The following is a 27,931-nucleotide window of genomic DNA, read 5'->3' on the forward strand; positions in this document are numbered from 1 at the left end:
ATGGACAACACAAGGCAACTGTACAAACATTACCACATTTAAAACACCACGTCTACATTATACAGACACACAAATGAGGTCTTGAGAATCTAATTACATTGGAGAAATAGCTTCTGGAATGTTGTAGGAAGTCACAACATGTAGGAATTGTTCTCAATGAATGTTTCTGGAAGGAGAAATGCATTTTGTGGAACAGTTACACAACCCAAATATTGTTGTCAGTGAAGCTCTGACATGCTTTGAAACTGATGGTCAAATAAGCTGATCTTTTTATAGCACACTACGTTGTGTTCAGTACTCCCCATCATGTCAGTAGCTGTCAGAGAAAAGGCACTGGACGGAAGGCTTTATGCCCTTTATTGGACGAGAACAGAGACAATACTTGAAATAATTTTTTAAAAATCAAATATGTACACAAACTAATTCACAGAAAGAAACAGTTCTGTTTTTGGTGGTGGGGCAGTGAGGGAGTGAACAATTAGAAGGAACGAAAAGAGGGGTTGCAAAAATGTATTCTTTTATACAATTTATATTACAGTTTGGTTAAACATAGCTGGATAAACCATGCCTACAAACAGTAAGCTTTATTGTGATGAAACAGGCTCCTGTACACTGGTAGAGTCAAGAGGCCTGGGTTCAAGTCCCACTTGTTCCCGAGGTGAGCAATAAAATATCTGAACAGTTGAATGGAAAAGTTTCTTTTCCTGATATGAAAACCTGGTGCTTAGGGAAAGATGAAAAAAAAAGGGATTCTGAGTCAAACTGCTTTCTTTCTCCACCTCACTTGGCTATAAGAAAAATAAGAATGTAAAGAAAACAAAACATTCAAAGTTTATCTGGTTTGCTTTCTGCCATCCTCTTGGTCACGAAACATGAATGGAGGTCATAGCTCATAGCAGCAATTAAACTCCATCAATTAGTCTACAAATGAGGAAAGCCCCAGCAGTGAATTGTCTGTTAGGGTTTTTGTTTTCAGAAGTGGAACTATCCAAGATTTCCTGTTGTAAATGCAACCAATTCAGCTAAAGTGCCTGCTTAAACATCTTTTTATAGTACTTTCTTCTTATGATAGAAACAGTGAGTTGTGTACAGTAGTCCATTGCAACAGCCTTACTTGCCATCAGTGTTCCCTGATGGTTGGCAAGAGAAAATGATCCAAAGAGAATATATGCATAAAGGGGTGGATGAACACAGGAGCACTTGACAGAGAGCCAGAGATGATGATGTAAGTCTGGACAACTGCTCACAAAACCATCCTCAAATAGATCCAGTGATTGCCTTGCGCAGTTGGTGAGGCTTCAAACAGAATTATTGCAAGAAGTCCCTGCAAGGCAAATGCGGCCCATGGACTTAGCAGGGGAGTGTTAGTGGTGACAGAAAAAATGTGATAATGAGAGTACAGCTGACATACAGATAGATAAGTCAGTAGACAAACCATCGACAGTAAAAAAAAACTGGATGAGAGAACAAACACAAAAACCGAGAAATAGCTGTAGTCCCAAAAAAACTTATAAAGGAGCAAATAGTTGAAAAAGACAATGCAGGTAGCAGATAAAAACTGCAAGCATATCGCTAGTTGGCATTTATGCACAATGGGTGGAACAGTTAGAACTGCAGGGAAAAAAAAAGATATGATCCACATAATCCTGTTAAAAAAAACATTAATACTAGCTCACATCTCTGACTGACCAAATCTGACAGAGAGAAAGATTTTGCTTTCCAATTTTATCTGAATATCACTTAAAGGGAAAAAAATGAAAATTTCTCATGGGCTTGATGAATTCTGTCAAGAAATGATCAGGATCTATTTAAAATGCAAGGGGAGCTTATTGAACACTTCCTATTTACTATTCATGAATTGCAAAAAACCACAGTCTGCATTTTAATCAAGTTCCTGGTTAGCATACAATTCAACGCCAAGACTGGTTTTGCCTCAGACCTGGCTAAAATTTGGTGATAATTTGAAACTGGCAAGGGGGGGTTTCTTTCCACCAATTACCCATGCTCCTGTGGAGAAGAATATACATCAGGAAAACTGTTTTGAAATACATGTCTGATTTCCCATTTATATCCTGGGCGGCCATAATTCATAGTACCACAGAGAACTTGTTATTTTTGTTAGATCCTTGTCATGTGACTAATGAAGGGCTTATGCTGGAAATATCAATTTTCCTGCTCCTCAGATGCTGCCTGATCACCACCACACTCTTGACTCTTGATTACCTTCCCATTCCCATCTCCCTCCCACCCAGCCCCACCCCCTCCCATTTATCTCTTTTCGGTATAAGCCCACAAGCCTCATTCCTGAAGAAGGGCTTATACCGAAAATGTCGATTCTTCTGCTCCTCACATACTGCCTGACCTGCTGTGCTTTGCCAGCACCACACTCTTTACTCTTGATTACCAGCAAAGACTTGTTACTCAGTCTGTGGACACTTTAGTCACAATTTGTACTTGTCCATTGACATTCTTAACTATTTGGAAATACCTTGTCATTATCTCCCTGCCCATATATTCTATGCCTGTGCGCATTCTTCCACTTCACCTGACGAAGGAGCAGAGCTCCAAAATCTTGTGATTTTAAATAAATCTGTTGGATTAAAATCTGGTGTCAGACTTTCGCTTTGTCCTCCCGAACCCAACACCAGCATCTCCACATCTGGGCTAGTAGTAAAGATGCTCTTTAGTATTGACACCCCCAAAACAGAAGCTTGGAAAATGCACTTATCTTATACCATGGTGGTACCTCAACACTTGACAAGGAATGGAAAAACTCATCTCAACCTGTTTCTTTCCAGCTAAAAATAAAAGAATTGGGAAGTAAGCAAAATAAAATCCAGTGAAATCACAATGAGTCAAATTCTGATAACACAAAACTCTCTGGTGTAGTTATCAGGTGTTTCCAATGCAAAATAGAAATTCCAATAGATGGATACCAGTGGTAAGCTAAACTTCTGGACTGGTAACTCTGGAACAACGGACCTTGTGCACAATTCTCATACAACTATGTCAATCAATTGGAGCAAATCAGGCCACACGAGAGCACAATATCATGGAAACGGCTGCAAAATAGTCTCACCCACATTATTAAGCAAACAAGCACAGAGACTGCAGAAATGCTCCAGACTTCACACTATGCATTAAAACACAATACATTTCACTGCACTACCAACACTGGGCGCTTCCAAAAGGAGCATGTTAAGCAAAACAAAAAGTTTTTTTTTTACAGAGCTAACATTCAACATTTTCAATACCCTTTACTGTATAAAGTCCAGCCATTGTAAGGTAAGAACAAATTTAAAAGTAAAGTCATTTGTCACATATTTTCTGCATTAAGTGTTTTCATTTGGTTTTGTTTTTGATAGACCGTGTCTATCAGCAAATTGTATTACATAGGTGCTTAGTCTTAACTATGTTGAAGCTCTGTTTAATGTGCAATTGTGGGTGAATTCCCCTGCAATTTGACTTAATATAATTTTACTGTATTAGACATTGTTTTGGAGTTTTGAACATTAGCTAAACAAGGTACAGTGTTAAAGTAAAAGGTCAGAATATAAAATCAAATAATTGTGCACTATCAATTTAGTGTTAGGTATACAGTACAATAATAAGTTGGAACAGATACAGACTGCACAAAAAAAATCTACACTTAATTATTTAAGTCCGCATAATCTCAGAAATGTCTGCAGGTTACTGGATGACAACCACATATACTCCACCAGGCTATATTGCAGATACCCCATGATAAATCCACAAACAACATCAGTCACGTTATGTCTTCCCAGCATCACTCGTGACAGTCCCACGATACAAACCCATAGCACAATCAGAATGCGCAGTGGAATTGCTAAAACCAAGTGATTGAGGAAGAATCGACCTCCCAATGCTGCTCTGGTTGCATGGCCTGACGGGAATGAGTATCTGTCCACAGAGAAGGTAGCAAACATGTCCATCTTGTTATGTGAAGGCCGACGCCTGCGGACCAGTGACTTGACAATACCTACCAGGACCAGATCCAGGATCAAAGCTAAACAAAGAAACAAACAAATCATTATACTATATCAATGGGCAACACGGTCTCCACATCACATCTAACTGTTTGGCAGGCATGAATTACTGACCTCTCTGCCTATGGGTAGGAAACAGAAATAATGTTGTATGCAATTTTGAGAAAGACCTTTGTAATTAAAGCAGAACTTAACTGTACAGCTGGCGCTCGTCTCCTGCACAGTGGGGACACAGTTGACTTGTGAGTCGCACATGTCAAGGCATTCTTCAAATCACAGAACAAACCCCTGATAATGCAGAGATCTGAATTTATTCCTTTGGAATTGTAAAACAAGCTATGGGAGAAACATTGACCAAAAACATTTATTTTGGAACTCATTCACTGTGGAATTTTTTTTTTAAAAAGCCACAGTGACTTAATGATACAGGGGCTTTCAAGGGACATTAAGATTCCAGTTCGAGCGAGGCAAAAATTAAACTTACGTATAAAAAAACATGATTTGCTACTTTTAGAGTAAAATTGCATGACAGGAATAAGTCTGCATCACATTAGCATATGTACTTAAATACCAGGATTTGGAAAACATCAGAGTTGTTGGGCCAAATCATTTATATGTGCAGCAACAATCTGCAAGCACAGGTGCTTAGATGCAAATAAAAATCTTATTTAATCTATTTCACACATTAGGACTACAAAATGTACAATTTCAAATATTTCCTAAAGTACTGCTCAAATAGACAAGTATCCTGCCAAGACTGGCAAGGAAAGTGTCTGTTTTTCTTTTATTTCTCTACCAATTGATCATCCATGGCTTTGCTTGCTGCTCACTTAAGCAAATTACATGCCCAGATTTTGTATGAGCAACAAATGGACACCACATGCTGTTCTCATTACATTTGTCCACAGAATTCCTGAGTGAATAAAACAGGTAATGACTTGTCTCAACCAATCAGACTGAAGAATTGAGAGAGCCATAAAGTCTAACACAGTAAGTTTTAAAGCACTTAATTCAATACAAAATAACTTTCGAAGAATATGAAGTGTGGAGATAGATGGATGGGATTGAGAGATTTGAAACAAAAATTGCAAAAATATATTTTTGAAAGGATCTGCCAAAATTAAAATTTGAAAGAATAATTCTCCACCGTTTGTAAAAATCGTTTACAGTATGTGTGGTTGCTTGGTAATAATTAAAATTCATCATCAATTTAAAATTTCAATTACTCTTGAATGGATAAGCCAAAAACTATGCCTCAAGTTTAGTAGGATCTAGTGGATAAGTGCCACAAATTTGGCCATATTTGCATCTGAATGGCAAATGGCTTTGGAAAGCTTGTGGAAGGGCAACTCTCAGCAATTTCTGGAAGTAGCTACCTGATTTACTCCAGTATCCTTGGACAACACAGCCTCGCCATTATTTCTAATGCAATAGGAATGATATGGAGGCTGCCAACACACACCATTAATAAGGCATGAATCAGACACAGTTTGTTATTCGCATATTTAATCAAATGCTGAAACCATATTGGTGCTAGAGTTAGCCTAGAAATCATCACAAATTCTTTGAAAATTTAGAATGAGTTCACCAGAAATAAAACATGATTAATTGGGGCAGTGTGTGGGTATATACCCCTATTTTGAGATAAATTAACTTGCACTTCTCAGCACACCTACATTATGAATCCCATATAAAACAGTAAAATATTAATTAGGCAACCTGTATTTAATCACACCTTGAAGTATCAAAAGATGTTTAAACAAGTGTGTAAAAAAAGGAAGTCATTTTATGCTGGTTTCTTTGAATCTAGAGCCAGAAATTTACAAAGGGCCTGCCAATATGCAAACTTTGCTCATCAACATTTCCTCTCTTTACGTGTTTCTCTGACAAATAGTTGGGACAGGTTATTCATGTTAAAAGGTGTTTTGGTTAATGTATAAATATACAACACATTGCAGATTTGTCTAAAACATGACACTGAATTGCAAAATTACCTTATTTTAGTTCAAAGCAGAAAGCATGGATAGAATGCCTAGGGTTCATTAAAATGACATTGTCCCACCTTTTTGGTTTATTTTACTTCTTGTCTAAAAATCAACGTTTGCACTTGTAGGTCTTGAATTTACTCAGTTATGAAGCACCCATAGCACTGCAAACACACAACTCTTTGGTGAAGAAGTTTCTCATTATGTCAGTCCTAAATTGCTGATGTGTTATTCTCAGACTGTGACCCCTCATTCTAGATTCCCTAGCAAGGATAAACATCATCTCAGCACTGACACTATTAAGACCTTTAAGAATTACATATTACAAGAAATTCAATCACTGTAGGTCTAAATTCTGGTCAACATAGGCCTAGTGTACTCAGTCAGAAGGCAGCATCCTCACTTCAGGAATCAACTCTTGTTCACCTAGTGAACTCTAAACATGCTATCATAAAAAGATAAGACGAAGTTTGAGAGAGACAACAAAATAACTTGTGCCAGCAATGCTGAACACCTTGGTTTTGTCTTACTAAAGCCTAATAAATGAGCAAATATACAAATTACAAATGTAAGCAAAAAATATTTGATGTATTTGAAAAGCTACACGGTGGATGATCTGCTTTGCCAATTAACTTCTTTCCATTTGGGAATTGTCTTTTTGTTTCAAGCACTTTTTTTGAAAAAAAAATGCTTTATAAGGAAAATCTGTTTGAGTACAAAATCTAACCAAGGGGTTTTCCAACCTGGCAATTATAAAGTCCTTTTCGTCAGGATATCAAAAAGGTCAAATGTGCAATGAGATTCCCAACATCCTGCCCAAGTGCTAGATCTCCTGCAAAATCTTATACGATCTTGTGGATCCTCAGATGGAAAGGTTGGTGTAATTCTTTGCGAAAAATAGTTCTCTTGGTAGTACTTTGTACCCAATTAGATTTTACTTAGAAAACACTTTTTTAAACAAGATGTGCTTGAAACAAAAGATAAAATTCTCTGGGGATTGGGGTTAAGTGAAAAAGCAGGTTAGCCACCAGGTGATGCCACCCTCAAGCTCAGGAGCCATCTTGTGTTCAAACTCCAATGTTGAGTCCAAATTCCTATGTTGTCTTTTCTTGTTGAGACTTTACATCACCAGATTTTTCTGTTCAGTACTGAGAATGCAGGGGTGGGATGCAAGTTTCACTCTGCTAGTAATTTACCAGTAGAAATATCAATAAAATGGGTATATTTGCCAGTAGACCTGGTTTCCTTTCTATTCCTTCTCAAGTAAGACTCGGTTTTATGAGAAAACATCTGCTGTTCTCAAATTGAATATGCCAAGGTTGAGATCATTGGGAATCATGATAGATTGAATTATGATTTCATAAATAGACATTCTCAAAGATGTTTAGTATCTGTCAGTTCTACTGTTACCAGACATTTCCATCTAAAGTGACAAAGGAACCATAACTGATTTACTGGGTCACTTGCAGTTTCACCACATGCCTTATGTACTGAAGAAATGGGTGGCTTAATTGTGAAGATAGGCAATTGCTCACACTTGATCAGCCAGCTAAATGAATGAACCTGAATGAGCTCAATCATTTTTTAGGATGGAGATATCACTGGTATGGTTGACATTTATTGCCCATTTCAGCTGTCTTAACTTGAGTGGCTCAGCAGGTAAGTTCAGGGGCAACAGCTGCACTAGTGTGGTTTGAGAGTTACATACAAGCTACACTGAATGAAGAGTCAGTTTCCCCAAAAAATAACACAAACGCTGACCATGATCCAATGTTTTTGTCCTCACTTTTCCTTTTAAAAATGATCCCAGCTTATTGCCAAAGCTGAATTCAAATTCTCAAACTGTCCTGGAGGGATCTGAAAATAATATTACTGTTTGGTATCATAATCTGTGCATTCTGTGTCTGTGGCATCTTGTTTTAAACTTAAGCTAATTTGCTTTCTCTTAAAACACAACTCTTAGAAACAAAACTCAAAAGCCAAATTCTTTCCATAAAGGAAACCTATTGTTATGTTTTGGAATTTTTGACTATGAGAAAGGTGAATTTTAATCAAATTGTCCCATTTATGTAAATCGGTAGTGCTGAACAAATGGCGACATTCTATGAAAGGATATAAACTATAGCGTTTAAACCACAGAAACAGGCCAGTCAGCCCAATCAGTCCATATCGATTTTTATGCTCCATGCAAATTTCCTTAAAACCTTCTTAAAATAAACATCCTTTATTCCGTTGTTTTTCAATGTTTACCTAGTTTCTCCCTAGTCATATACCCCATTCCTCTCAGGACAAAGTTCCACATTCTAAGCATGCACTGTGTACAGCTTCACTTGCATTAGTGACTGCCTCATACTTCCATCATTAAGGCACAGTCTGGAGGGATGCATCAGTTACTTTCCAGTTCCACTACTTGACTGGCAATAACAAATTTAACCAGCATAGTGATACGCCAATTAATTTTAGGCTTATGGTCTTAAGATTATATTTTGTACTAAAAACAATTCCACCAAGTTTCTTTCAAAGAATCTTCGAGGAGAAAGTGAGGACTGCAGATCAGAGCTGAAAATGTGTTGCTGGAAAAGCGCAGCAGGTCAGGCAGCATCCAAGGAACAGGAGAATCGACGTTTCGGGCATCAGCCCTTCTTCAGGACCCTGAAGAAGGGCTGATGCCCGAAACGTCAATTCTCCTGTTCCTTGGATGCTGCCTGACCTGCTGCGCTTTTCCAGCAACACATTTTCAGCTTCTTTCAAAGAATAACTAGTTTACTACAAATAAAACTTACTCAAACATGCAAAGATTATTGACCAAAGACAAAGGTTCTGACTGTGTAAAGACACAGGTAAAAGCATATGGCAACTGTTGCAAGGCACTGTGGGGAAAAGTTTGTGGAAAAAAAAATCAGAGTTAATGTTTTGGGTCAAATGATTCTTCCTCAAAAACTGCTAGAATTACAGAGCTTTTCCAATAATTTCTGTTTTGTTTCTGATTTCAGATATTGCACCTGCTGTTCTTTCAGTTTTTATCATCTAAAGTCTTTCTGCTAAAGTATAACAAGGGACCATTAAGTTCTAAGACCCATTCGTTGCCTCAAAATGAAAGTAAATCGTCTCCTGCATGCTACAAAATACTGTTGTTTTTGCAACATGCAGAATATATCTGAGAAATGTCAAATTCCAATGTGTCATTTTCTTTTTTTTCGCTGCAGACTGTCCAGAACTGTTTTGACACTTCCCATGTACTTATAGATAAATGAATAATGTATATTTTTGCAATAAAAACAAATTGATCCATATTTGACTGAGTTTGCATACTATGCACATAACTTCTCTTCTGCTCCAGAGGTACAGGTTGATTCAAAAATATAACTTCTGTCAAATTATCTGCAGAATTGCACTCCATTTTCCTTGCCTCATATATTGGGTGATTTACACACTTAATAACTGACTGAATTCATATTGTAGCTAATAAGCAAGTCTAAGATCAGTGTAGCAATCTCAGCATCAAAACCAATTTCAAAGTGAAATGAATGAATGACATTCCCATTGTCCTTTTGTTACCATGTGAAACCAACACCAAATGAAAAATAAAGTCATTCAATTCCAAACAAATGGCTCAGTTTAACTCAGTCAACGTAGAAATAAACAAATACTTTCTTGATAGCTTAATGAGTGAAGAAAAACTCAGTATTGTACTAAACTATAGTAGCAGAAGACCTTGTGCTCACTTCAAGATTTATACTGACTTTGATTTCACCCAAGTTAGCAATTGAAGTGCTCCAATTACCAACAACACCTTAGTTCACTGGGCTCATTCCTGAGATCTTAGGAGAAACTCAATTAAAACTCATGGCAGTTCAGAAGATGAGAGGGGATAGCATTGAATTGTTTAAGATTTTGATGGGCTTAGACAGGCAGAATGGTGAGATGTTTTCCTTATGGGACTAGCACAGAAAGAAGCAGCACAGTTTAAAACTAAGTGGCTTCCCATTCAAGATGGCGACAAGGAGAAATTTCTTCTGTGGGTCATTAGTTTTTCGAATTTGCTTCTCGAAAGAATAGTAGAGACTGGGGCACTGAATACATTCAAGTGTGTTTGACAGATTTTTGATTCAGAAGGGAGTCAGATGTTATGGCACATTCAGGACAACAGAATTAATGCCACAATTAGGTCAGCCAGACCTAACTGAATGGTAAAACAGCTGAATGATTTATTCCTGTTCTTTCTTCATGTGTTCTTCGGGAAGGATGGAGAAATAAAAATCAACCAATGTACCCATACTTGCACACTAAAATAAGATTTGATAACATTCCACACAAGCAGTTAGTGCACACAATTAGGGCTCTTGGAATATGGGATAATAAATGAGCATTGACTTTGGACTACTTAAACAAAAGAACAGAACAATAAACATAATATTCTGGGTTAACAGGCTGCAACTATCAAAGTTCCACAAGGATTAGTATTTGGCTTTAGCTACTTGTAAACTATATTAAATTACTTAAACAAAGGGACCAAATGTAATGTGTTCAAACTTGTCAGATGGGAAAACAGATTGTGAAAAGGAGGCAAAGCAACTACAAAAGAATATCAAAAGATTATGAGTGACTAAGAAAGTTGCAGATAGATTTCAATGTGAAATTGTCCATTTGGTAAGAAATAATAAAAGTAGACTCATTTTAAATGGTGAGAAACTATTACAAGTTGGTTTTCAGAGGAATTTGGAGTCCTTAAAGAAAGAAGGCAGAAGCAAAGTTTGTTTGCTGTAACACAATGCTATTAGGAAGGCAAATAATAAGTTGGTCTTTATTGCAAGACTGTTGAAGTATAGCAGTAAGGAACGCTTGCTCCACTTGTACAGAAGGTTTGTGAAGGTGGGATCACACCTGGAACAATTATTGCAGTTTTGGTCTCCTTATAGAAGAAAGAATGCAGCTGCTTTGAATGAATGCAACAGGGTGGACTCCTGGGATGAGGGGATTGTACAAGGAGATATTAAATAGACAGAATGTATACCCCTTGGCATTCAGAAGTAGAAGCAATCACTGAAACATGAAAATTCTTAGGAGGCTTTATAGCTGATCCTGACAGGATATTTTCTCAGGTTTGGTAATCTAGAAATAAGGAATCAGAGGTTCACAATAAGAGGTCAGCCATTAATGACTGGAAAATTCTGTTGTGAATTTTCAGAATTTGGTGCATCAAGAGAGCTGTGGATGTTCAGTTGTTGCGTGCATTGCAAGACAGATTTTGGATATGAAGGTTTTTGAGGGATCATAGGCAAGAATGGAAACGTGTAGTTGAGGTCAATAATCTATTATCATATTGAAATGTTGAGAGAAAGCTCAAAAGGGCCAAATGGACAACCCTTGATCCTGTTTATGTTTTTATCGTGACATTTGCTGGATTGGGTGAATGCATGGCAAAAAAGCATGCTCAGGATTTACTTGGAAGCCCATCACAGCCAAAACAGCATGATAATAATAGTGTTTAAATTTACACATGAAAGATATCGAAGTTACCAGAGAAGTGCTGGCACTCACGAAAACACTCCCCAGGAACACAGTCAGCGCCATCAGGAGTTATTTTGCAACTGAACAAGTGCAAATATGTATATTAGCAACAGTTTGATAGGGCTAATACAAAAACTGTGAAACACAGTAAACAGAATTTACACTAGAGATGTAATCTTCAACATGGGCCAAGAGTTGCAGGTGGAATTAAACATCCAACCAACATGCATATTCATTTTAAAACCAGTAAATACATAAATAGCCGTTAAGCATACCTTTTGTAAAATAAAAGCACTTCTACTCAGTTCAGATCATAAGGTAGAACTGATGAAGCATGTGTTTATAATCGAAAATACTGCTTCAAGTGGTTACCCTCTGACAATGTGTCAACTATTAATTAAAAGGTTATTGTGCCTGTTGTTACTGCATCTGAAGTAATTCTGTTTCATTGAGAATGAAGGTACGTTGGAATGCTCAATCCTTAATTAAACTCTTTGAAATTGATATTTTGCAAATGTTTTGGTTGTTAAACCAATTATTTAGAAGTCGTTCACACAAGTATTAAAACACTAGCGAGTGGTTCCTAGCACTTTACAGTGTGAAGCTCATAAATTAGGAGATCTAAATTTACTTGAGAATCTTAAAATTTCCAGCACTTAATTCTTTGCATTTTTTAGTTCTTAGTAAGTGCCCAGCAATTAAGCAAAAAGGGCTCTTGTGGTGGTTTAGTGCCCCTACCTCTGAGCCAGAATCTTTGGGCTCAAGTCCTGCCTGTTTCATAGTGTGTAATAATATCACTGAACAGGCTGATTACAAAATGTTTATAAGACCAAGATGCCTGCACACTGGAATTAGCGGGCATCAGAATTTCAAAGATAATTTAAACTTCACTTTGTAAAATACTGATGCCACATGTAATCTGCTTGCCGACCTATGTAGAAGGTTCAAATGTAATAGGCCATCTAAGGCAGTGTCAAGTTACTGTGGGTGTCTTGAAGTGGTCCAGAAAAGGGCAGATATAAATTGCAAAAGGTTGGTAAATGTTCAAGTCAAAGTCCCAAATTTTATAAGCTGCTTGTTCAAGTTTGGAAAGTTCCTCAATTTTCAACCGAAATTGCAACAGTACAATGTTCTGCATAAATAATATGGTATAATTTAAAAGGAAATGCAGAGTGTGATCTGGGGCTGCATAATGAACAAATCCTTGAAGATTGAGTGGTGCTGGTGTCCTGGTGGAGATGCATTCAACCAAACAAGTGGAGAGTATTCTAACACTCTCCAGATATGTGCTTTGTATGAGGTGAAGAGGATTTGGGCAGTTCAGAAACAGGGACACTGCAAAATAATCAGCTTCTAAACTGCTCTTGTTGGCACAGTATTAATGTGGTGATTTCCTGAATATTGACATATAGAATTCCCGATATGATATAATGGCCTCCAGCAGCAATCACTTTTCCCTTGTGCCAAATAGGATTCCAAATCAGTGATTTCAAAATTTACGAAACGTCCCCCTTGTTGTCAGTGTGGTTAAATACTCGGACAACCCTGCTCACCTCTGGCATTCCTCATTACATATGAACCAAGATTGTAATGCATTCTATAGCTGAACAGTCCTGGCTGAATCCAAACAAAAAGCATTGAAGTGTTGTTAGCCATTAAATGTTACTTAATGGCACTGTTGATATCACCTTGTGATTTAAGATTAGATTAATGGGACAATAATTGGCCATTGTGAATTTTGGGATTTTTTTAATGAACAGCACAAATATGTACAATTTTCCTCTATACAGCATAAATGCCAAAGTTGCACCACACAGCTTGTCTCATGTCCTCCGCACAGGGTGTTGTCAGGTTCTATAACCTTTCACTCATTGCACTCAGTCATGGAGTAAATTAAATTGGTTGAAGAATGACTGTTATGATGCTGGGAAACTCAAAAGAGGCTGCAATAGATGATCCATTTAGCATTTATGGCTAACGATGACTGCAAATGCTTCAGGCTGGTCTTTTACACATGCTAAATTCTGCCATTGAGAAGGATGGAATGCCTTCAGATCCTTCACTTCTGGTTAGCTGTTAATTATTCAAAACCATTAACAACTGGATCTGGTAGGACTGCAAAGCTTTGATCCCATTTATTAGTTATGGGAATATTTTAGTTCTGAATAATATCACATTACTTCCACTGTGCAACAAGTAGGCAGTCCTTTATTGTTATTTAACATGACAGTAATGGTAGAGTAAGAAGTATACCAAGCCACAAAGTTACAGATTGTCTCAGGATACAACTCTTCTGATCACGGACCCAAGCAATTCACGAATGCCCAATTTGGAGTGACTAGATTTGTTCTGATTCTATTCCATTTAAGCATGTTTGGAGTCCCACACGTGATAGAGGAAGTCTTATGTGAAGACAAGCAATGTTGATTGCAACTGTGAGATTGCCAATCTTACCAATACTGTCAGAGATAGAAATGTTATAGCAGCTACTGTGGTCAGGATAAGCCACATTGGTGCTCTTTCTGCCTATTGCTGGCCCAGTCTTGTAACTATTTCCTTCAAGGACTTGGCAGTCTCAGTCAGTTTTGATGCAAACAAACCAACTCTGGTGAAGTCACTCACCTACAGGGTAGCATGTGTTCTTGCTACCCTCAGTGCTTCATTGACATGAAGTGATGCTCAACGTGGAGGCATTATCAGATAAAGGACAGCATTAGGTGGTATTGAGAAGGTTGTTTTGAACAATTTTGAGATGATGCTTCAAGACTTCAAGGGTACAGAATGAATATTGCAGATACTGAAGGTCACTCCCTCCCAACCATTCATCCACTGTGCTGCCAACTCTGGTGGAATGCAAAATACCCAAAGTGCTAGTGATCTCTAGAACATTGGCTGAGAATAATGATGTCACGTTATTACCTGGCTAATCTGTGGTCTAAACATGTAATTGTTATTGTACATGGATTCCAATTCAGATCAAAGAACAACTTATCTATTTATAGCACTCCTAACTTACACAAAAAGTTTCACTGGAATCTATGGTTCAGAAATAGAACAAAGCATATGTTAATGAGAGGGCTTGTAGGATTGGTCAACATGTCCAGTACCTGGGTCAACCAGATTGTGATTTTGAGTCACAAAAAGACATAAGATAAGGATGCGAGTGAACCAAAGGATTTTTAACGACAATTCTGAGGTTTCGTGGTCAGCATAAATGTGACTTGCTTTTTATTTCACATTTATTTAGCTAATTGAATTAAAGTTCCCCAACTGCTCTCGAAAGATCTGGATCATTTGCTTAGGTCTCTCAATTACTAGCCCAATAACAGAACCATTACATCTGTATGATGGGTAGAAATAATGCTGGTAATTCTTGCATAACTTAAAAGATTAAGGCTACTGATTCAGTGTTAGCATCAATTTTATCAATTTGACTTAAATAGATTTGTGAACTAAATTTTTAAACAAACTTGATTGTCTAAAATTTCTAGAAGCTGAATGTAGATTTTGGAATATAGTCATGTTCAAAACTCTCAAAAAATAAATCAATTTACTGCCTAACTGGGACTTTTCAATGACTTCATCAGTATCACATCATTGTTTTTCATTTCCCAGCCTTTAAAATGTGAAAAAAATGAATGGGCAGATCGGTACCATGCCCTTTATGCATCATGTAACTTTATCCACCACTGACCAAGCTTAATGAAATTTGTGACAACAACTTCAAAATACTGAGGAAACTGCACATAGGGAACATATTGGAGAGACAGTGAGCATTTTGATGTTTTTAAAAATGTGTGGAAGGACAGAGAGCAAAACTGTGGATAATCAGCAAGTTGTTTATCTGGATGCCAGTCAGCACCCAACATACATTTTATGAAAAAAAGTGTTTAGGAAGCTTTTCGCAAATTATATTCTTTCTTGTTAGATAAATAGTAATGCCTGGAAAATCAGTTCAAACATTGGATTATTTTTGTATTTAGTAGACATTTAATTACTTATGTTACTGAAAGCATAAGAGATACTGAATGAGGTTTATAATAAATAAAAGTGCTTATTTATTGTTCCAAGATCTAAAAATATTGTAATACATAACACAAATATGCAATCTTTGGTATTTGTACTATTTTATCTACCTCAGCAAATCGACCCCTAAAAATCAACAGAGAAACAGAACATAATGTTGATCCATGCGTGCCAACATACAAATTAGAAGCAGAAATAGGCCATTCAGCTCCTCCATTCAATAAGATCACAGATGATTTAACTGTAAACTCAAATCCACATTCCCACTAACCCTGATTAACATTCACCTCCTTTGTTTATCAAGAATCTACATACCTGTTTCTAAAAAAAACAAGAACTCTGCTTCTACCAGAGCAAAAAACTTTCACCTAATGTTTCAAATGAGTTACACCATATTTTTTTTTTAAAAACAGTGACCTAACAGTTGTAGCTTTTCCTATAAGAGGAAACATTCTCAATTTTCACCAAAACAAGACCACTTAGGATGTTTCAATCAAGTCATCTCTTTCTTTTCTAACCCATAAGGCTACCTCCCATCTCACCATTTCAAGTATTAGTCTGGTAAACCTATGAACGACCTCCAAAACAATTACATTCTTTGAGAGAAACAAAGCTCACACACTTCAATAATTGCAGTCCGAGACAAAATCTGAATCAGCAGTGTCCTTTATTTTACACTTGCAAGTGGGTGAGATGTCCAGTGCCTATAAGGTAGAGGACATACACACACCAAGTTCAATTCATCCATAATATTTATATGATTTGATGTCTTTTGTTTTACATTGCTCCTCCCCTGCTTACATCGTCCACTTCCCCAAGACCGGCCCCCATTACCCCTGTTTATCTCTTGCCTCATCCGGCCTTGTCTGCGACAAAATGCTTATTCCTGGCCTCACAAGGCTGTTTGATCTCACCCTGCTGTAGGTCATTGTTAGGCATATTCTTTCTTCATCATTATCTACCCCCTTCATCTGTGCCTTTCCCGAGGCCGTTCTGATCCCTATGACCCTTCTAATTGGGGTTTGTTCCTGTGTTTTTGTAAAAGTGGGAAGCAGATGTTTATACCTACTGTTTGTACAGGCGTATCTAGCTTAACTTCATCCTCTCACAACATCTTATCTATTTGCCCGTCATGTCTACCATTGTTTTGCTGGCACATCTCATTCTGACATACAATTTTAGCTAATACAAAAACAATTATATATTTCCTCCACATCGTTTCCATTCTTGTTGACTCAGCTCTTGGCTAAAACAATTACACACTGGTGTGAGCTCATTTACTTTGTAAAGTGGAATTGCAGAAGTAACATTATTTCCCCCACATCCCACATTCTTCCTTAAATAAGTTGACTAATACTGCACAGTGTGCCAGATCTGGCCTCAGCTATACCATGCATAACCACCCAACTTAAATTTGTATTAAATTTTCCTCATGATAAATGATAATATTCCACTGTATTTCCTAATTACTTGCTGTACCTGCAAACTAATCTCTTGTGGTCACTCTGCATTGCAGAGCTCTGCAATCTTTAACCAGTTCGATAATACTTTATCTTCTTCTTGCCAAAATGGACAATTTCAGATTTTCCACATTGTACTTTATTTGTCTCATCTTTGCCACTCACAACCTGTATCTTTTCGTAGCCTCCTTTTGTCCTCTTCACAATTTACTTTTCTACCCATATTTGTATCGTTAGCAAATTTACCAGTCATAATAAAGTCCCTTCATCGATGCCATTTAAATAAATTATAAATAGTTGAGGTCCCAGCAGCGAGTCCGGTGGCAACGCTTCTAACATTTTACTAATCTGAAAAGGAGTGAATTATACCTAATCTCTGCTTCCTATTAGCTAGCCAAATTTATATTCACTTCAATGTGCTATCCCTATATCATGAGCTTTTATTTTCCATAATAATCTTCGATATAGCACCTGATCAAATGTCTGCTGGAGTTCTAAATAAAGTACATCACCTTTATCTACATAGGTAAGTCTCAGTCTGGAAGAGTTCCAACATATTTGTCAAATATATTATGATGCAACAGAGCCATTTCATAATTGGAATAAATGAGTGGATGGAAATGAAGTCTGTGAATAAATGCAGCTCTGAAGAAAGTATCAAGCGTCATCCTGAAAAGGCCCTCAAGAGAAACAATTTCTGCTTGTGGAAGGACCCCAAATCAGAGAACACCAATTTAAAGTGACTGGCAAAACAAGAAACAGCAATGAGTAAGTACTTTCCTTTTTAAACATGGGGAGTGGTTAGGATTTGGAGTATAACACCTAACAGTGTGGGGGAAGCAGTTTCAATTGAGACTTTCCAAAGAAAACTGGCTCACTGTTTGCAGAGAGAGAGAGAAAGAGGCAGAGGTGAAAAAAGGGCAGGTGAAAAAAAATGTTGCTCTAAAGAAAGTATCAAGAGTCATCCTGAAAAAAAAAGGCCCTCAAGAGAAACAACTTCTGCTTGTGGAAGGACCCCAAATCTGATAACACCAATTTAAAGTGACTGGTAACGGCGAGGGAGTGGGGTACTGGGTGAATAGGCCTTGCAGAAGGCTGGCAGGCAAGACGGACTTAATGGCCTTCAGCGCTGTCACTTCTACTGTTGTAGGACGTTCAGGTAACATGCAACATTGGAGGAAAGGCCATTCGTCCCGTCGAAGCTTCGGAAGCAACACGTCCAACCAGCCTCAACCCTGCCCACGTTCCCAACTCTAAACCACAGTCCGGCGGATCAAATCCTGCCGGGGGCCGGGGGCGAAGAAGAGGGTCTGGAGAGAGATTCAACCCCCCCACCCTGGAGCTGGGTTGAAAGGGTGTCCCCTCTGGTTGCTGGGCCTGGAAGGTCAGTCAGGGATGGGAGACTGCACTCACTCACTCACCCAGCAGCAGGTTGAGTAGCACTTCGTGTCCGGCGGTGCTGTCGCTCTTGCACAGACAGTACAAGGTGCCCCCGATCCAGGGGATGCCGTGGCCCGACACCTCGATCAGCTTCATGATGGGCCGGGCGCTGCCCCAGGCCGAGTCCTCGGTGGCGCACACCCCCAGGCGCTTGGAGAGCCACAGGTCGATGGCCAGCAGCGAGCGCAGGGCGATGCCGAGCAGCGACGGGTTCAGCTTCATGCAGTCCTCCTCGGGCTGCGGGCAGGAGTATAGGCCGGAGCCCGAGTCCCGGCGGAAGCCCGCTGTCCCCGCCGCCGCCGCCTCCAGCTGTTGCACCGCCCGGTGCCGAGGTGACGGAGGCTCGGGGCTGGCCCCTCTCTGCAGGAGGCCCGGAGGCCTCCCCGCCACCAGGAACTCCAGCCTGCCGCCACCTTTCGGCTCTCGGTTCCGGGATTTGGGGGAGTGAGCCGGCATCTTTCCAGGCCTCCCCACCCACCCCCCGGGCCGAGTGCACCGTCAGGGGAGGAGCGGAGCCTCCTCCACGGTAACCGCCGTCGCCAAGGCGCCCGTCGTCCGGCTCGAGGAGGGGGCGGAGCCGGCTCCCTGTCAATCAAATCACCCCGGTAACCCGCACGCGGCCACAAGAGCACCGCCAGCGTGCAAAACCCTTTGAGTGCACTGCGGCCGCGCGCACCAGGGCATCTACCTGTTCACTACTGCATCAGCCCTGCACCTGAATAAACTGCCGCTGTAGTCCTGTGCTTGCGTCGGCCTGTTGCACGTGCGGTCCTGGCACGTGCTCGTGTTGGGTAAACTGCAGCAACAAGCCCCGCATGTGAATACACTGCAGCCGTAGACCCGCATGTGCTGGTATTGCGTGAACTGCAGCGACCGCATATGTTGGTATTGAATGAACTGCAGCAACAGCCCTGCATAAGAATATACCTCAACCGTAGACCTGCATGTATTGCTATTAAATGAACTACAGCAACAGGCCTGCATGAGAATGGACTGCAGCAGCAGATCTGCATGTCCTCGCATTGAATGAACTGCAGCCACCAAGCTGCATGTCCTCATATTGAATAAGCTGCAACAACGTGAATATACTGCAGCAATAGAGCCGTTCATGTTGGAATTGGTGTTGAATGAACTGCAGCAGTACACTCATTAATGCTGGCATTGAATGAAATGCAGCAACAGACCTGCGCGTGAATGAACTTCAGCAATCGGCTTGCAAGCATTGATTTTGAATGAACTGCAGTAACAGATGTACATGTTGGGGTTTGAATTAATTGCTGCAGCAAATCTGCATTTATTAACATTAAATGAACTACTTCAGCAAACTGCATGCATTGGGTTTTAAACGAACTGCAACAGACCAATACAGATTTGCACTGAATCAATCTTGCATCAGGCCTGCATGCATTGGTTATTTAAAGAACTGCAGCAGACCTACATATGCCGTGAATAAACTTCAGCAGACATGCATCATTTAGCATTGAATGAACTGCAAAAGCAGACATGCATGGATCAGTGTTGAATGAACTACAGCCTTGCACCTGTGTATATTAAAATTGAACGCATCACAATACATATCACCGATGATTAGACAAAACAGCAGTTTACCATTCTAACAAACCTATATGTGCTGCATTGATTACACCATTGCATCAGACCATATTGCGTTTAGGTTTACTTACGATGCTGCATGAAGTTGCACTCTCCACCGTTTCTTAAAACACTATATTCACAATGCATATGTTACAGCCAGAATACTGAAAACAAGTAAAACAAGCTTGCATTGAAATTGTAGTTTTCATGGCCTTGAAAAATGCTCTATGGTCATTGAGGTCAGTAGATTTTAAAGGAAATAAGTGAGCAAATTGTAGCTGCTTTGCCATAATCAATTGAAGCTTACTCAGTTCAAGAATTGCCTCTTCCGATTGAGAAATTGCAAATGTCATACTGTTAAATGTAAAAGGTGAGGAAGAGAAACCAGGAAATGATAAACCTGACACCTGATTTGGGGCGATTATTGGACTCTATAATTCAACGCAGAATGATGGTGTATTCAGAGAAATATGATCGAACATAGCCCACATCAATCGACCGGGACAACACACACATCCTAGGACAGGTGAAACAAAGACTCGCACGAGAACTCTTCGAGGCTGGCATTCTAACCCGAACTCTGTCAATAAACACATCGATTTAGATCCTATCTACCTTACCTTGAAAAAAAATCTGGAAATGACATCACCCACCATAAGAAACCAAGACCTTTAAATACAGAAGTGGGACGTACCACCAGCGCTTCACTGGAGACTCTCACTGGTGATGTTACCAAGTTTGGTGACGAAATGTCAGAAAATAAATCTTCCAGCTCAGTGAGCTAACTTACATACTTATCATCAACCTGAGCTACAAATCTTCTCAAAAATCGCTATCAATTAGTAAAGAATGGATCATGTCTAACAAACCTAATCAATGTTTTTGAGAATATACTTGAAGCTATCGACAGAGAAATGCCTGTGCATATAATTTATATGGATTTCCAGAAGGGTTTCAATAAGGTTCTACACCAAAGACAGTCAGCCAACATTAAAACTCAGGGAATTTTTAAAAATTACTCAGTTGATTAGGAGATTATTTAGGTGGTGGTAGGCAGAATGTAAATGAAATAAAAGGATAGATCTGAGTAGTTTTGAAATAATGAAAAATTAGAAATATGGAGGTTCAAAGAGGCTTAGGGGTTGATATATACAGAACATTAAGATGTGGTGGTCAGATATAAAACAATCAAAAAAGCACTTGGAATGTAGTCATTGTATTCTAGAAAACTTGAATATAAAGAGGTGGAAATTTATACAGTTATACAAAGTCTAGTTGGGCTTTATCTGGAGTGTTGCAGTGTTGGGTTCAGAGCACGAAAATCTGGTATGTTCTGATATAATGCAACAGTTCATTCCTCTGCAACCTCGTGCTATAGAGAATTGCGCTATGGTAATCATCTATAGAAAAATGCACTGTAGAAGATCATTATAGAAAATCGCTATAGCTGTTCAGTACAAAGTTTGTTATCCAAACAGTGTCCACAATTCGTTGATCTATAGCCAATTTGTGTTGATAACAGGTTATACCAGAAATACATATTGGCTTTGGAGAGGTAATGTAGGCCAAGCAAAATATTACCAAGGGTTAGATTATGAGGACAGATTAGATATGGTACAGTACACTCGCAATGCCTAGATTACAGAAGGGTAAACTATGATTTGAGGTTTTTAGAACTTTGAAAGGAGTTGCTAGAGTAAAACTATTTTGTGTTGGTGGAGTCAAGGTTGTAGGGTTATGACTTTAAAACATTCAGGAGAACAGTTAGCAACATGGCTTTGTGCAGGGCAAGGCATGTCTTACTAACTTGAATTAATTTTTTGAGGAAGTGACAAAGGTGATCAATGAGGGTAGAACAATGGATGTTGTTTATGTGGATTTTAGCAAGGCTTCTGATGGGGTCCCACATGTAAGGCCCATCCAGAAGATTAAGATGCATGGGATCCATGGTGACCTGGTCACGTGGATTCAGAATGGCCACAGAAGACAAATGGTAGTGATGGAAGGATGTTTTTCAGGCTGGAGGTCTGTGACTAGTGGTGTTCCGCCTGGATCTGTACCTGGACCTCTGCTATTTGTGACAAATATAAATAACTTAGATGAAGGTGTATATGGGTGGATTAGTAAGCATGTAAATGGTACAAAGATCGGTAGAGTTGTCTGTAGTGTAGACGATTGTCAAAGGATACAGCTGGATATAGATCAGTTGCAGATATGGGCAGAGATATGGCAGACAGAGTTTCATCCAAGTAAGTGTGAGGTGCTGCACTTTGAGAGATCAAATGTTTAGGAAAGGTATAAAATTAATGGCAGGACTCTGAACAGCATTGTTGTACAGAAGAATCTTGGGGTTTAAACCCACAGCCCTGAAAGTGGCCATGCAAGTAGATAGGTTGGTAAAAAAAAAAGGTGTATTGCATGTTTGCATTTATTGGTTGGGGAATTGAGTACAAGAGTCAAATTGTTACATTGCAGCTTTATAATACTTTGTTTAGGCCATATTTATGTTTAATTCTGGTCGCCACAAGAAGGATGTGGCCACAAGAAGGATGTGGCCATTTTGGAGAGGTACAGAAGAGGTTCACCAGCATGGTCCCCTGAATTAGAGGGGACTGAGCTATAAAGAGAAGCGAGAAAAACTCAGGTTGTTTCCTTTTGAGTTGTGGAGGCTGAAGGGAGACTTGATAAAGATTAGATTACTTACAGTGTGGAAACAGGCCCTTCGGCCCAACAAGTCCACACCGCCCCGCCGAAGCGTAAACCACCCATACCCCTACATCTACATCTACCCCTTACCTAACACTACGGGCAATTTAGCATGGCCAATTCACCTGACCTGCACATCTTTGGAGTGTGGGAGGAAACCGGAGCACCCAGAGGAAACCCACGCAGACACGGGGAGAACGTGCAAACTCCACACAGTCAGTCGCCTGAGGCGGGAATTGAACCCGGGTCTCCGGCGCTGCGAGGCAGCAGTGCTAACCACTGTGCCACCGTGCCGCCCATAAAAGTCTATAAAATTATGAGATGCATAGATAGGGTTGACAATCAGAATCTTTTTTCCCAGAGTTGAAGTGTCTAATACTAGGGAGCATGCATTTAAGGTGAGAAAGTTCAAAGACGACGTGAGAGGCAAGTTTTTTACACATAATGGTAGGAGTTTGGAATGCACTGCTAGGGTGGTGGTTGAGGCAGATCTGATAAGGGCATTTAAGGGACTTTTAGATAACCACATGAATAAGCAAGGAATGGAGGGATTATAGACCAAGAGCAGGCAGAAGGGATTCGTTTAATTTGGTGTCATGTTCGGCACAACATCTTGGGCTGAAGGGCTCGTTCTTATGCTGTACTGTTCGAAGTTCTATGTCTTGACTCACTGGGTAGTAGAGTAGACTGGTGGAAGAAAAACAGTACATGTTGGCCAATTAGTAACATTAAATCTGAGGCCTTTAGAGCTTTGCTATCCTAAGGTATGCAGGGATATGGGCAAGACAGAGTTGGGAATCACAATAACTGTGATCTACAGAATGGCAGACAGGAGCTGAATTGTCCCTTTTTTGAGTCTACTAGCACGGCTGTTATCACTGAGCCTCGCTAACGTCAGCTGGAATGATTGTTTGGCAAATCCTCTCAGTACCCAACCTGTTTGCAAGCGCGTTGCGTCTTGAGAACGCCCAACGTTTGGCAAAGTGATGGGGGCTCCTTCAATTTTATTTCGCCCGAAGAGGTTTGTAGAGAAGCAGGGTTGAATTCACGCTCAACTCGCGTTTAACAACATCGACCCAACGTTAGTGATCGGAATTCTCTGAATTCAAGTCAGCAAAATGTATTGCCCTATACATAGGAGGATAAATGAACAAACAATGGGATAAGGTGAACGGTTTGGCGCATCTTTCGTCGGACCTGAACTTCCGAGAACTTGTCTGTTCACTTTCCACCTGCTGTGCATTACGTTTTAATTTCAGATTGACAGTTCTCTGGTCCCTAGCGCGCAGATATTGTGGGTTAGCATTTCCCTTTCTTACTGTAAATCATACACACTGTAATTGTGAGGCGTAAGTCAACGTTATTTTTTTTTTAAAAAAAGGATTGCTTATCTAGTCACACTAGATCCCGTTTTGGAATGTATTAAATCTCATCCAGATGCTGTATTCGGTTTGGTGGAGCATATGTTTATTTAATAAGGAACAGAGCGCCACGGTCGTTCAGGCGAACTGGTTGTACATAAGGGGGCGCCGCTCGGTATCCTGATCCCTGGGAATCCTGAAGCAGTGGGACAGCATTCTCTCGATGGTGTTTTACTTTGGGGGCTTGGTGGGTGGGGTTTGTAGGGTGGGGTGGGGGGGGGGGGTGGTGATGGTGAAACCCAGCCTATGGGGTCTTAGGAGGCACTAAAAAAGGATTTCTCTCTCTCTCTCTCGCATTCATCTTCAGCATCAGGAGTAATGGACAGCGTGGTGCCATACGACGGACAATGCAAGTACTCTTCAAATACCGCCTGATTCACCAAGATATTTTTTTTTAAAATCGGATTTATTTATATTTGTCGATACCGGTCTTCATTGAATAGCGGCGGTGGGGAGGAATGGAACCAGCGGTTCATTAACCGTTAGCGATGAAGGCAGAAGAAAGGCTGTGTTGTTCTGTGAGGCTTCACAACAGATGCAGACTATGCTGGAGTCAGTGGCTACAGTGCGTTTCCTCTGCTCCCAGTGCCACTCGATTACAACGGGAAACCCGCATATCCTCTCGCTCCTCTTATCTTTTTGCCAATATGCTGCCTCGTCTTCCTCCTGCTTCCTGCCGTTTGTGACATGAAAATAAGGAGGCGAAAGGCACACAGGGGGATTAAACAAAAAAAAAGAACTATAGCCCGGACCCGAATAACGAACTCAAACTGAAGACCATAGACTGTTGTCTGATTTGACGCGCTCAGCAAGATAGACGATTAGCAGGGCTCTATCTTCAGTCTTTTTAAATATACTAATATCCATAAAGCCCGGAAGGATGGGTTGCATTCAGAGTATAACTTGTAAATCACGGATACGTCGAGAGAATATAGTGGTATATGATGTTTCTGCTACCATTGATCAGTGCCCAACTCTAATCGAGGAGAATTCTCCCATTGTTTTACGGTACAAGACTCCATACTTCAAGGCATCCGCCCGGGTGGTGATGCCTCCAGTCCCCCGGAACGAAACGTGGGTTGTGGGGTGGATTCAAGCTTGCAACCAGATGGAATTTTTCAACACCTACAGCGACCTCGGAATGTAAGGGAATTTAACACGGTAGAGTATGTGTAATGCACTGCCAGTTCATCCTTGCAGTGTGCTAAGATGATGAACCGAGTATAATTCAGCATTACAACATGGTCAATCCACACACATAAAAACCCGCTTTATTGGCTAAATGTATTGCAGTCACCTTATTTAAATACACTTGTGTTTAATCCTCATTGTACAACTGGTCTGTGATGAATGGCTTTGTAGCTGCGGCTTCCTTCATTGGTATTACTGTGCATTAGTGAGGATTGCATGAAATTCATCCAATATCATAGCGTGGGTATACAGTGGAGATTATTTTTATGCACATATGCCGGGTTTATTTTTGTTATTTTTGCCACTGCATGATCACAAGGCATTCGTATCCTGTCTTTGTGGCACCCGATAGATTTATGTTCAGATTTAGTGACAGAAGCGTCCGTACGTTGCTAAACAGTTAATTTTTCTGTGCAGACCAGCACTTCCAGACTAAACATGCTCACCCGCCCACGTTTCTTTCTAAGGAATGGGAGTCATTCTTAAGAGAGGGAGTTAAACATGGCTATATATTAAGACAGCTGCAGCGTTAGATGTCTTCCATTTGACTAGCTACCACGCAAACAATTAGGAAGAGTTTGAAGGTGCATATTTAAAGGTACAGTGTCAGGCTCAATTATGATTCACGTCATGTTTCCAAGTTAATCCCATAAATTAAAATGAAATTTAACAAACCAGTCGTGATCAACATAGAGCCAGGCTGAAATTGCTTAATCATTATTTACTGCCACCGAACTTTCAGTCCTTATTATGGTAAAGCGCCGATCGAGACAAAATGCAGCTTTGCATCAAAGCTGCGGGGAAAGTGGCAGTTTGCGACTCGAACTTCCGCATCCTCTTTAATGATCGCGTATAATTTCAGGCTGCACCCTTCACCATATAGCAACGTGAAAGCTGGCTTGGATTTCAGTTGGATCTCGTTGAAAACACGGGGCGTGCCGATTCAGTCCCGCTGACAATAAAATTGCAAGTTCCAAAATAGTATCTCGATACTTTGCGAAGGCAATTACATCTTTCTGAATCCGACTGGAATCCAAAAGCAACACTTTTATAGACTAAATAACCCCAGGGCCCCTCTCGCGCGGCATTCAGACGATTGATCCATGTTTAATGCCAACATCGCATAGCAGAGAAAATTCTAGGTTATTTAAAACCTTTGAAATGAGATATTTCCCTTGTTTCACCCTGGCAACCCTGCTCTCCAACCTAAAGTTAAACGTCTGTCCCCCTTTAAAGATAAACGTCTGTCACTCATACCTTGAATTTTAAAAAAATGCAAGGGATCTATGGTTCAAATCTATCGACGCCCAATTAAAAGATGTTTCTGTTTCATGGGCAAAACTTGTGAGCGATGGCATTCCAGTGAGCTATGAATTTCCGTAAACCTAACGTTGACCTGACATCTGACTGTAGGAAGGAGACAGTGCGGTCGGAATCTCTTTTTCCTTTTGAGTTGAAATTCCCAAAGCAATACCGGACAATCAAGAACTCTGGCAGACGCCAAATATAGAACAGCTCCAAGTTCTTCACATAGCTGACACCAGTGATGTGATATGGAGAGACCGTTGTTGTCTTTCATGTCATGTCAATGTCCTTGCCACCAAGATCCCTGTACACGTTGTCCTTTACATCACCAGACAATATATTGTGCTCCCCATGCACATATCTTGTCACAATCCTGGGCAGCAGATTACATCATATTGACAAATCTTCGCAGCAGGCGAAAGATAATGCTTTGTTGCATTGTTGCTGAGGTAAACAATATCAGATTGTTCAGTAGCTCCATAGTTAATCAATCACAAGTACCAGTCAACAATATATTTATGCAATGTCTATAAGGTTCTAAAAGAGTAATCATAAAACAAAGATATTAAGGCTGTAATTTGGAGGAGTAACCAAAAAGGTCAGTCAAGTTTTGAAGGATAACTTAGAGGAGGTGAGAGATGTAGGGAGGTTGAGGGAGAGAATGCCAAGAGCTGAAAACTTAGAGAACTAAGGGTACAGTGTAGCCATTGAGGTTGAATTATTATTAAGTTTTTTTAGTTGATTTTAGATATTTTAGTATTTAGTTTTAGTGGTAGATTTAATCATTTAATGATAGATTTCATCAAGTAGACAGGCAAAAGGCCAGAAAACACAGATCTTACAGGGTTCTAGGGCTGGAGGAAGCTACCAAAACAGAAAGCGACAAGGCCAGTGCACAATTCTGAATTTACTGTGACAAGCTAAATCTTCTGTGCACAACCTGGATTCTATTCCTTATTGACAAGTCTACTGTGGACCTTTTGTCCCCCTACTTTGCTTACATCCTTCTGTCTATTTTCCAGAACTGGAACTAGAAGCTCTGGAACTCTACTGTAAACAGCCCCTTCCAATGTCTGAAAGTTGTGTTTTTTGTAAACTGTGTACAATTCTGCTCTGCCTTTTCATCAATTTATGAGAGAACTGAATTGTAGCCTTTTTAAAATACAGAAACACTTTGGGAGAAAGTTATGATTGCTAATGCCAATACAGCTCAAGGTGTGATACTCACCAAATTATTTCATAGCCAAGGACTGGGTTAACACATTTCTGCAGAATGCACTGTTTAT

At 39.9% G+C, this 27,931-nt stretch overlaps 2 protein-coding genes across 3 annotated transcripts in view; one reads left to right on the plus strand and one right to left on the minus strand.

The window, feature by feature from the left end:
• Positions 1-2,264: 2,264 nt before the first annotated feature.
• plpp6 (phospholipid phosphatase 6) lies at positions 2,265-19,191 on the minus strand. The gene is made up of 2 exons (XM_072573580.1): positions 18,411-19,191; positions 2,265-4,027 (listed from the first exon to the last, which is right to left on the minus strand). The coding sequence occupies exons 1-2, from the start codon at positions 18,883-18,885 to the stop codon at positions 3,654-3,656; spliced, it is 849 nt and encodes a 282-aa protein (XP_072429681.1). The 5' UTR covers positions 18,886-19,191; the 3' UTR covers positions 2,265-3,653.
• A 5,215-nt stretch (positions 19,192-24,406) lies between these two features.
• The window catches only part of LOC140479650 (protein FAM78B), a 67,158-nt gene continuing 63,633 nt past the window's right edge, over positions 24,407-27,931 (plus strand). For both annotated transcript variants that reach the window (XR_011961090.1, XM_072573581.1), the window contains exon 1: positions 24,407-25,292. Coding sequence is in view for 1 of the 2 variants with exons in the window: in XM_072573581.1 (XP_072429682.1) it covers positions 25,030-25,292 (263 nt within the window). In the remaining variant the exon portion in view is untranslated. The remainder of the gene's footprint in view (positions 25,293-27,931) is intronic.

Source organism: Chiloscyllium punctatum, chromosome 7, assembly GCF_047496795.1.
Source record: "Chiloscyllium punctatum isolate Juve2018m chromosome 7, sChiPun1.3, whole genome shotgun sequence".
NCBI classification, from domain to species: Eukaryota; Metazoa; Chordata; class Chondrichthyes; order Orectolobiformes; family Hemiscylliidae; genus Chiloscyllium; species Chiloscyllium punctatum.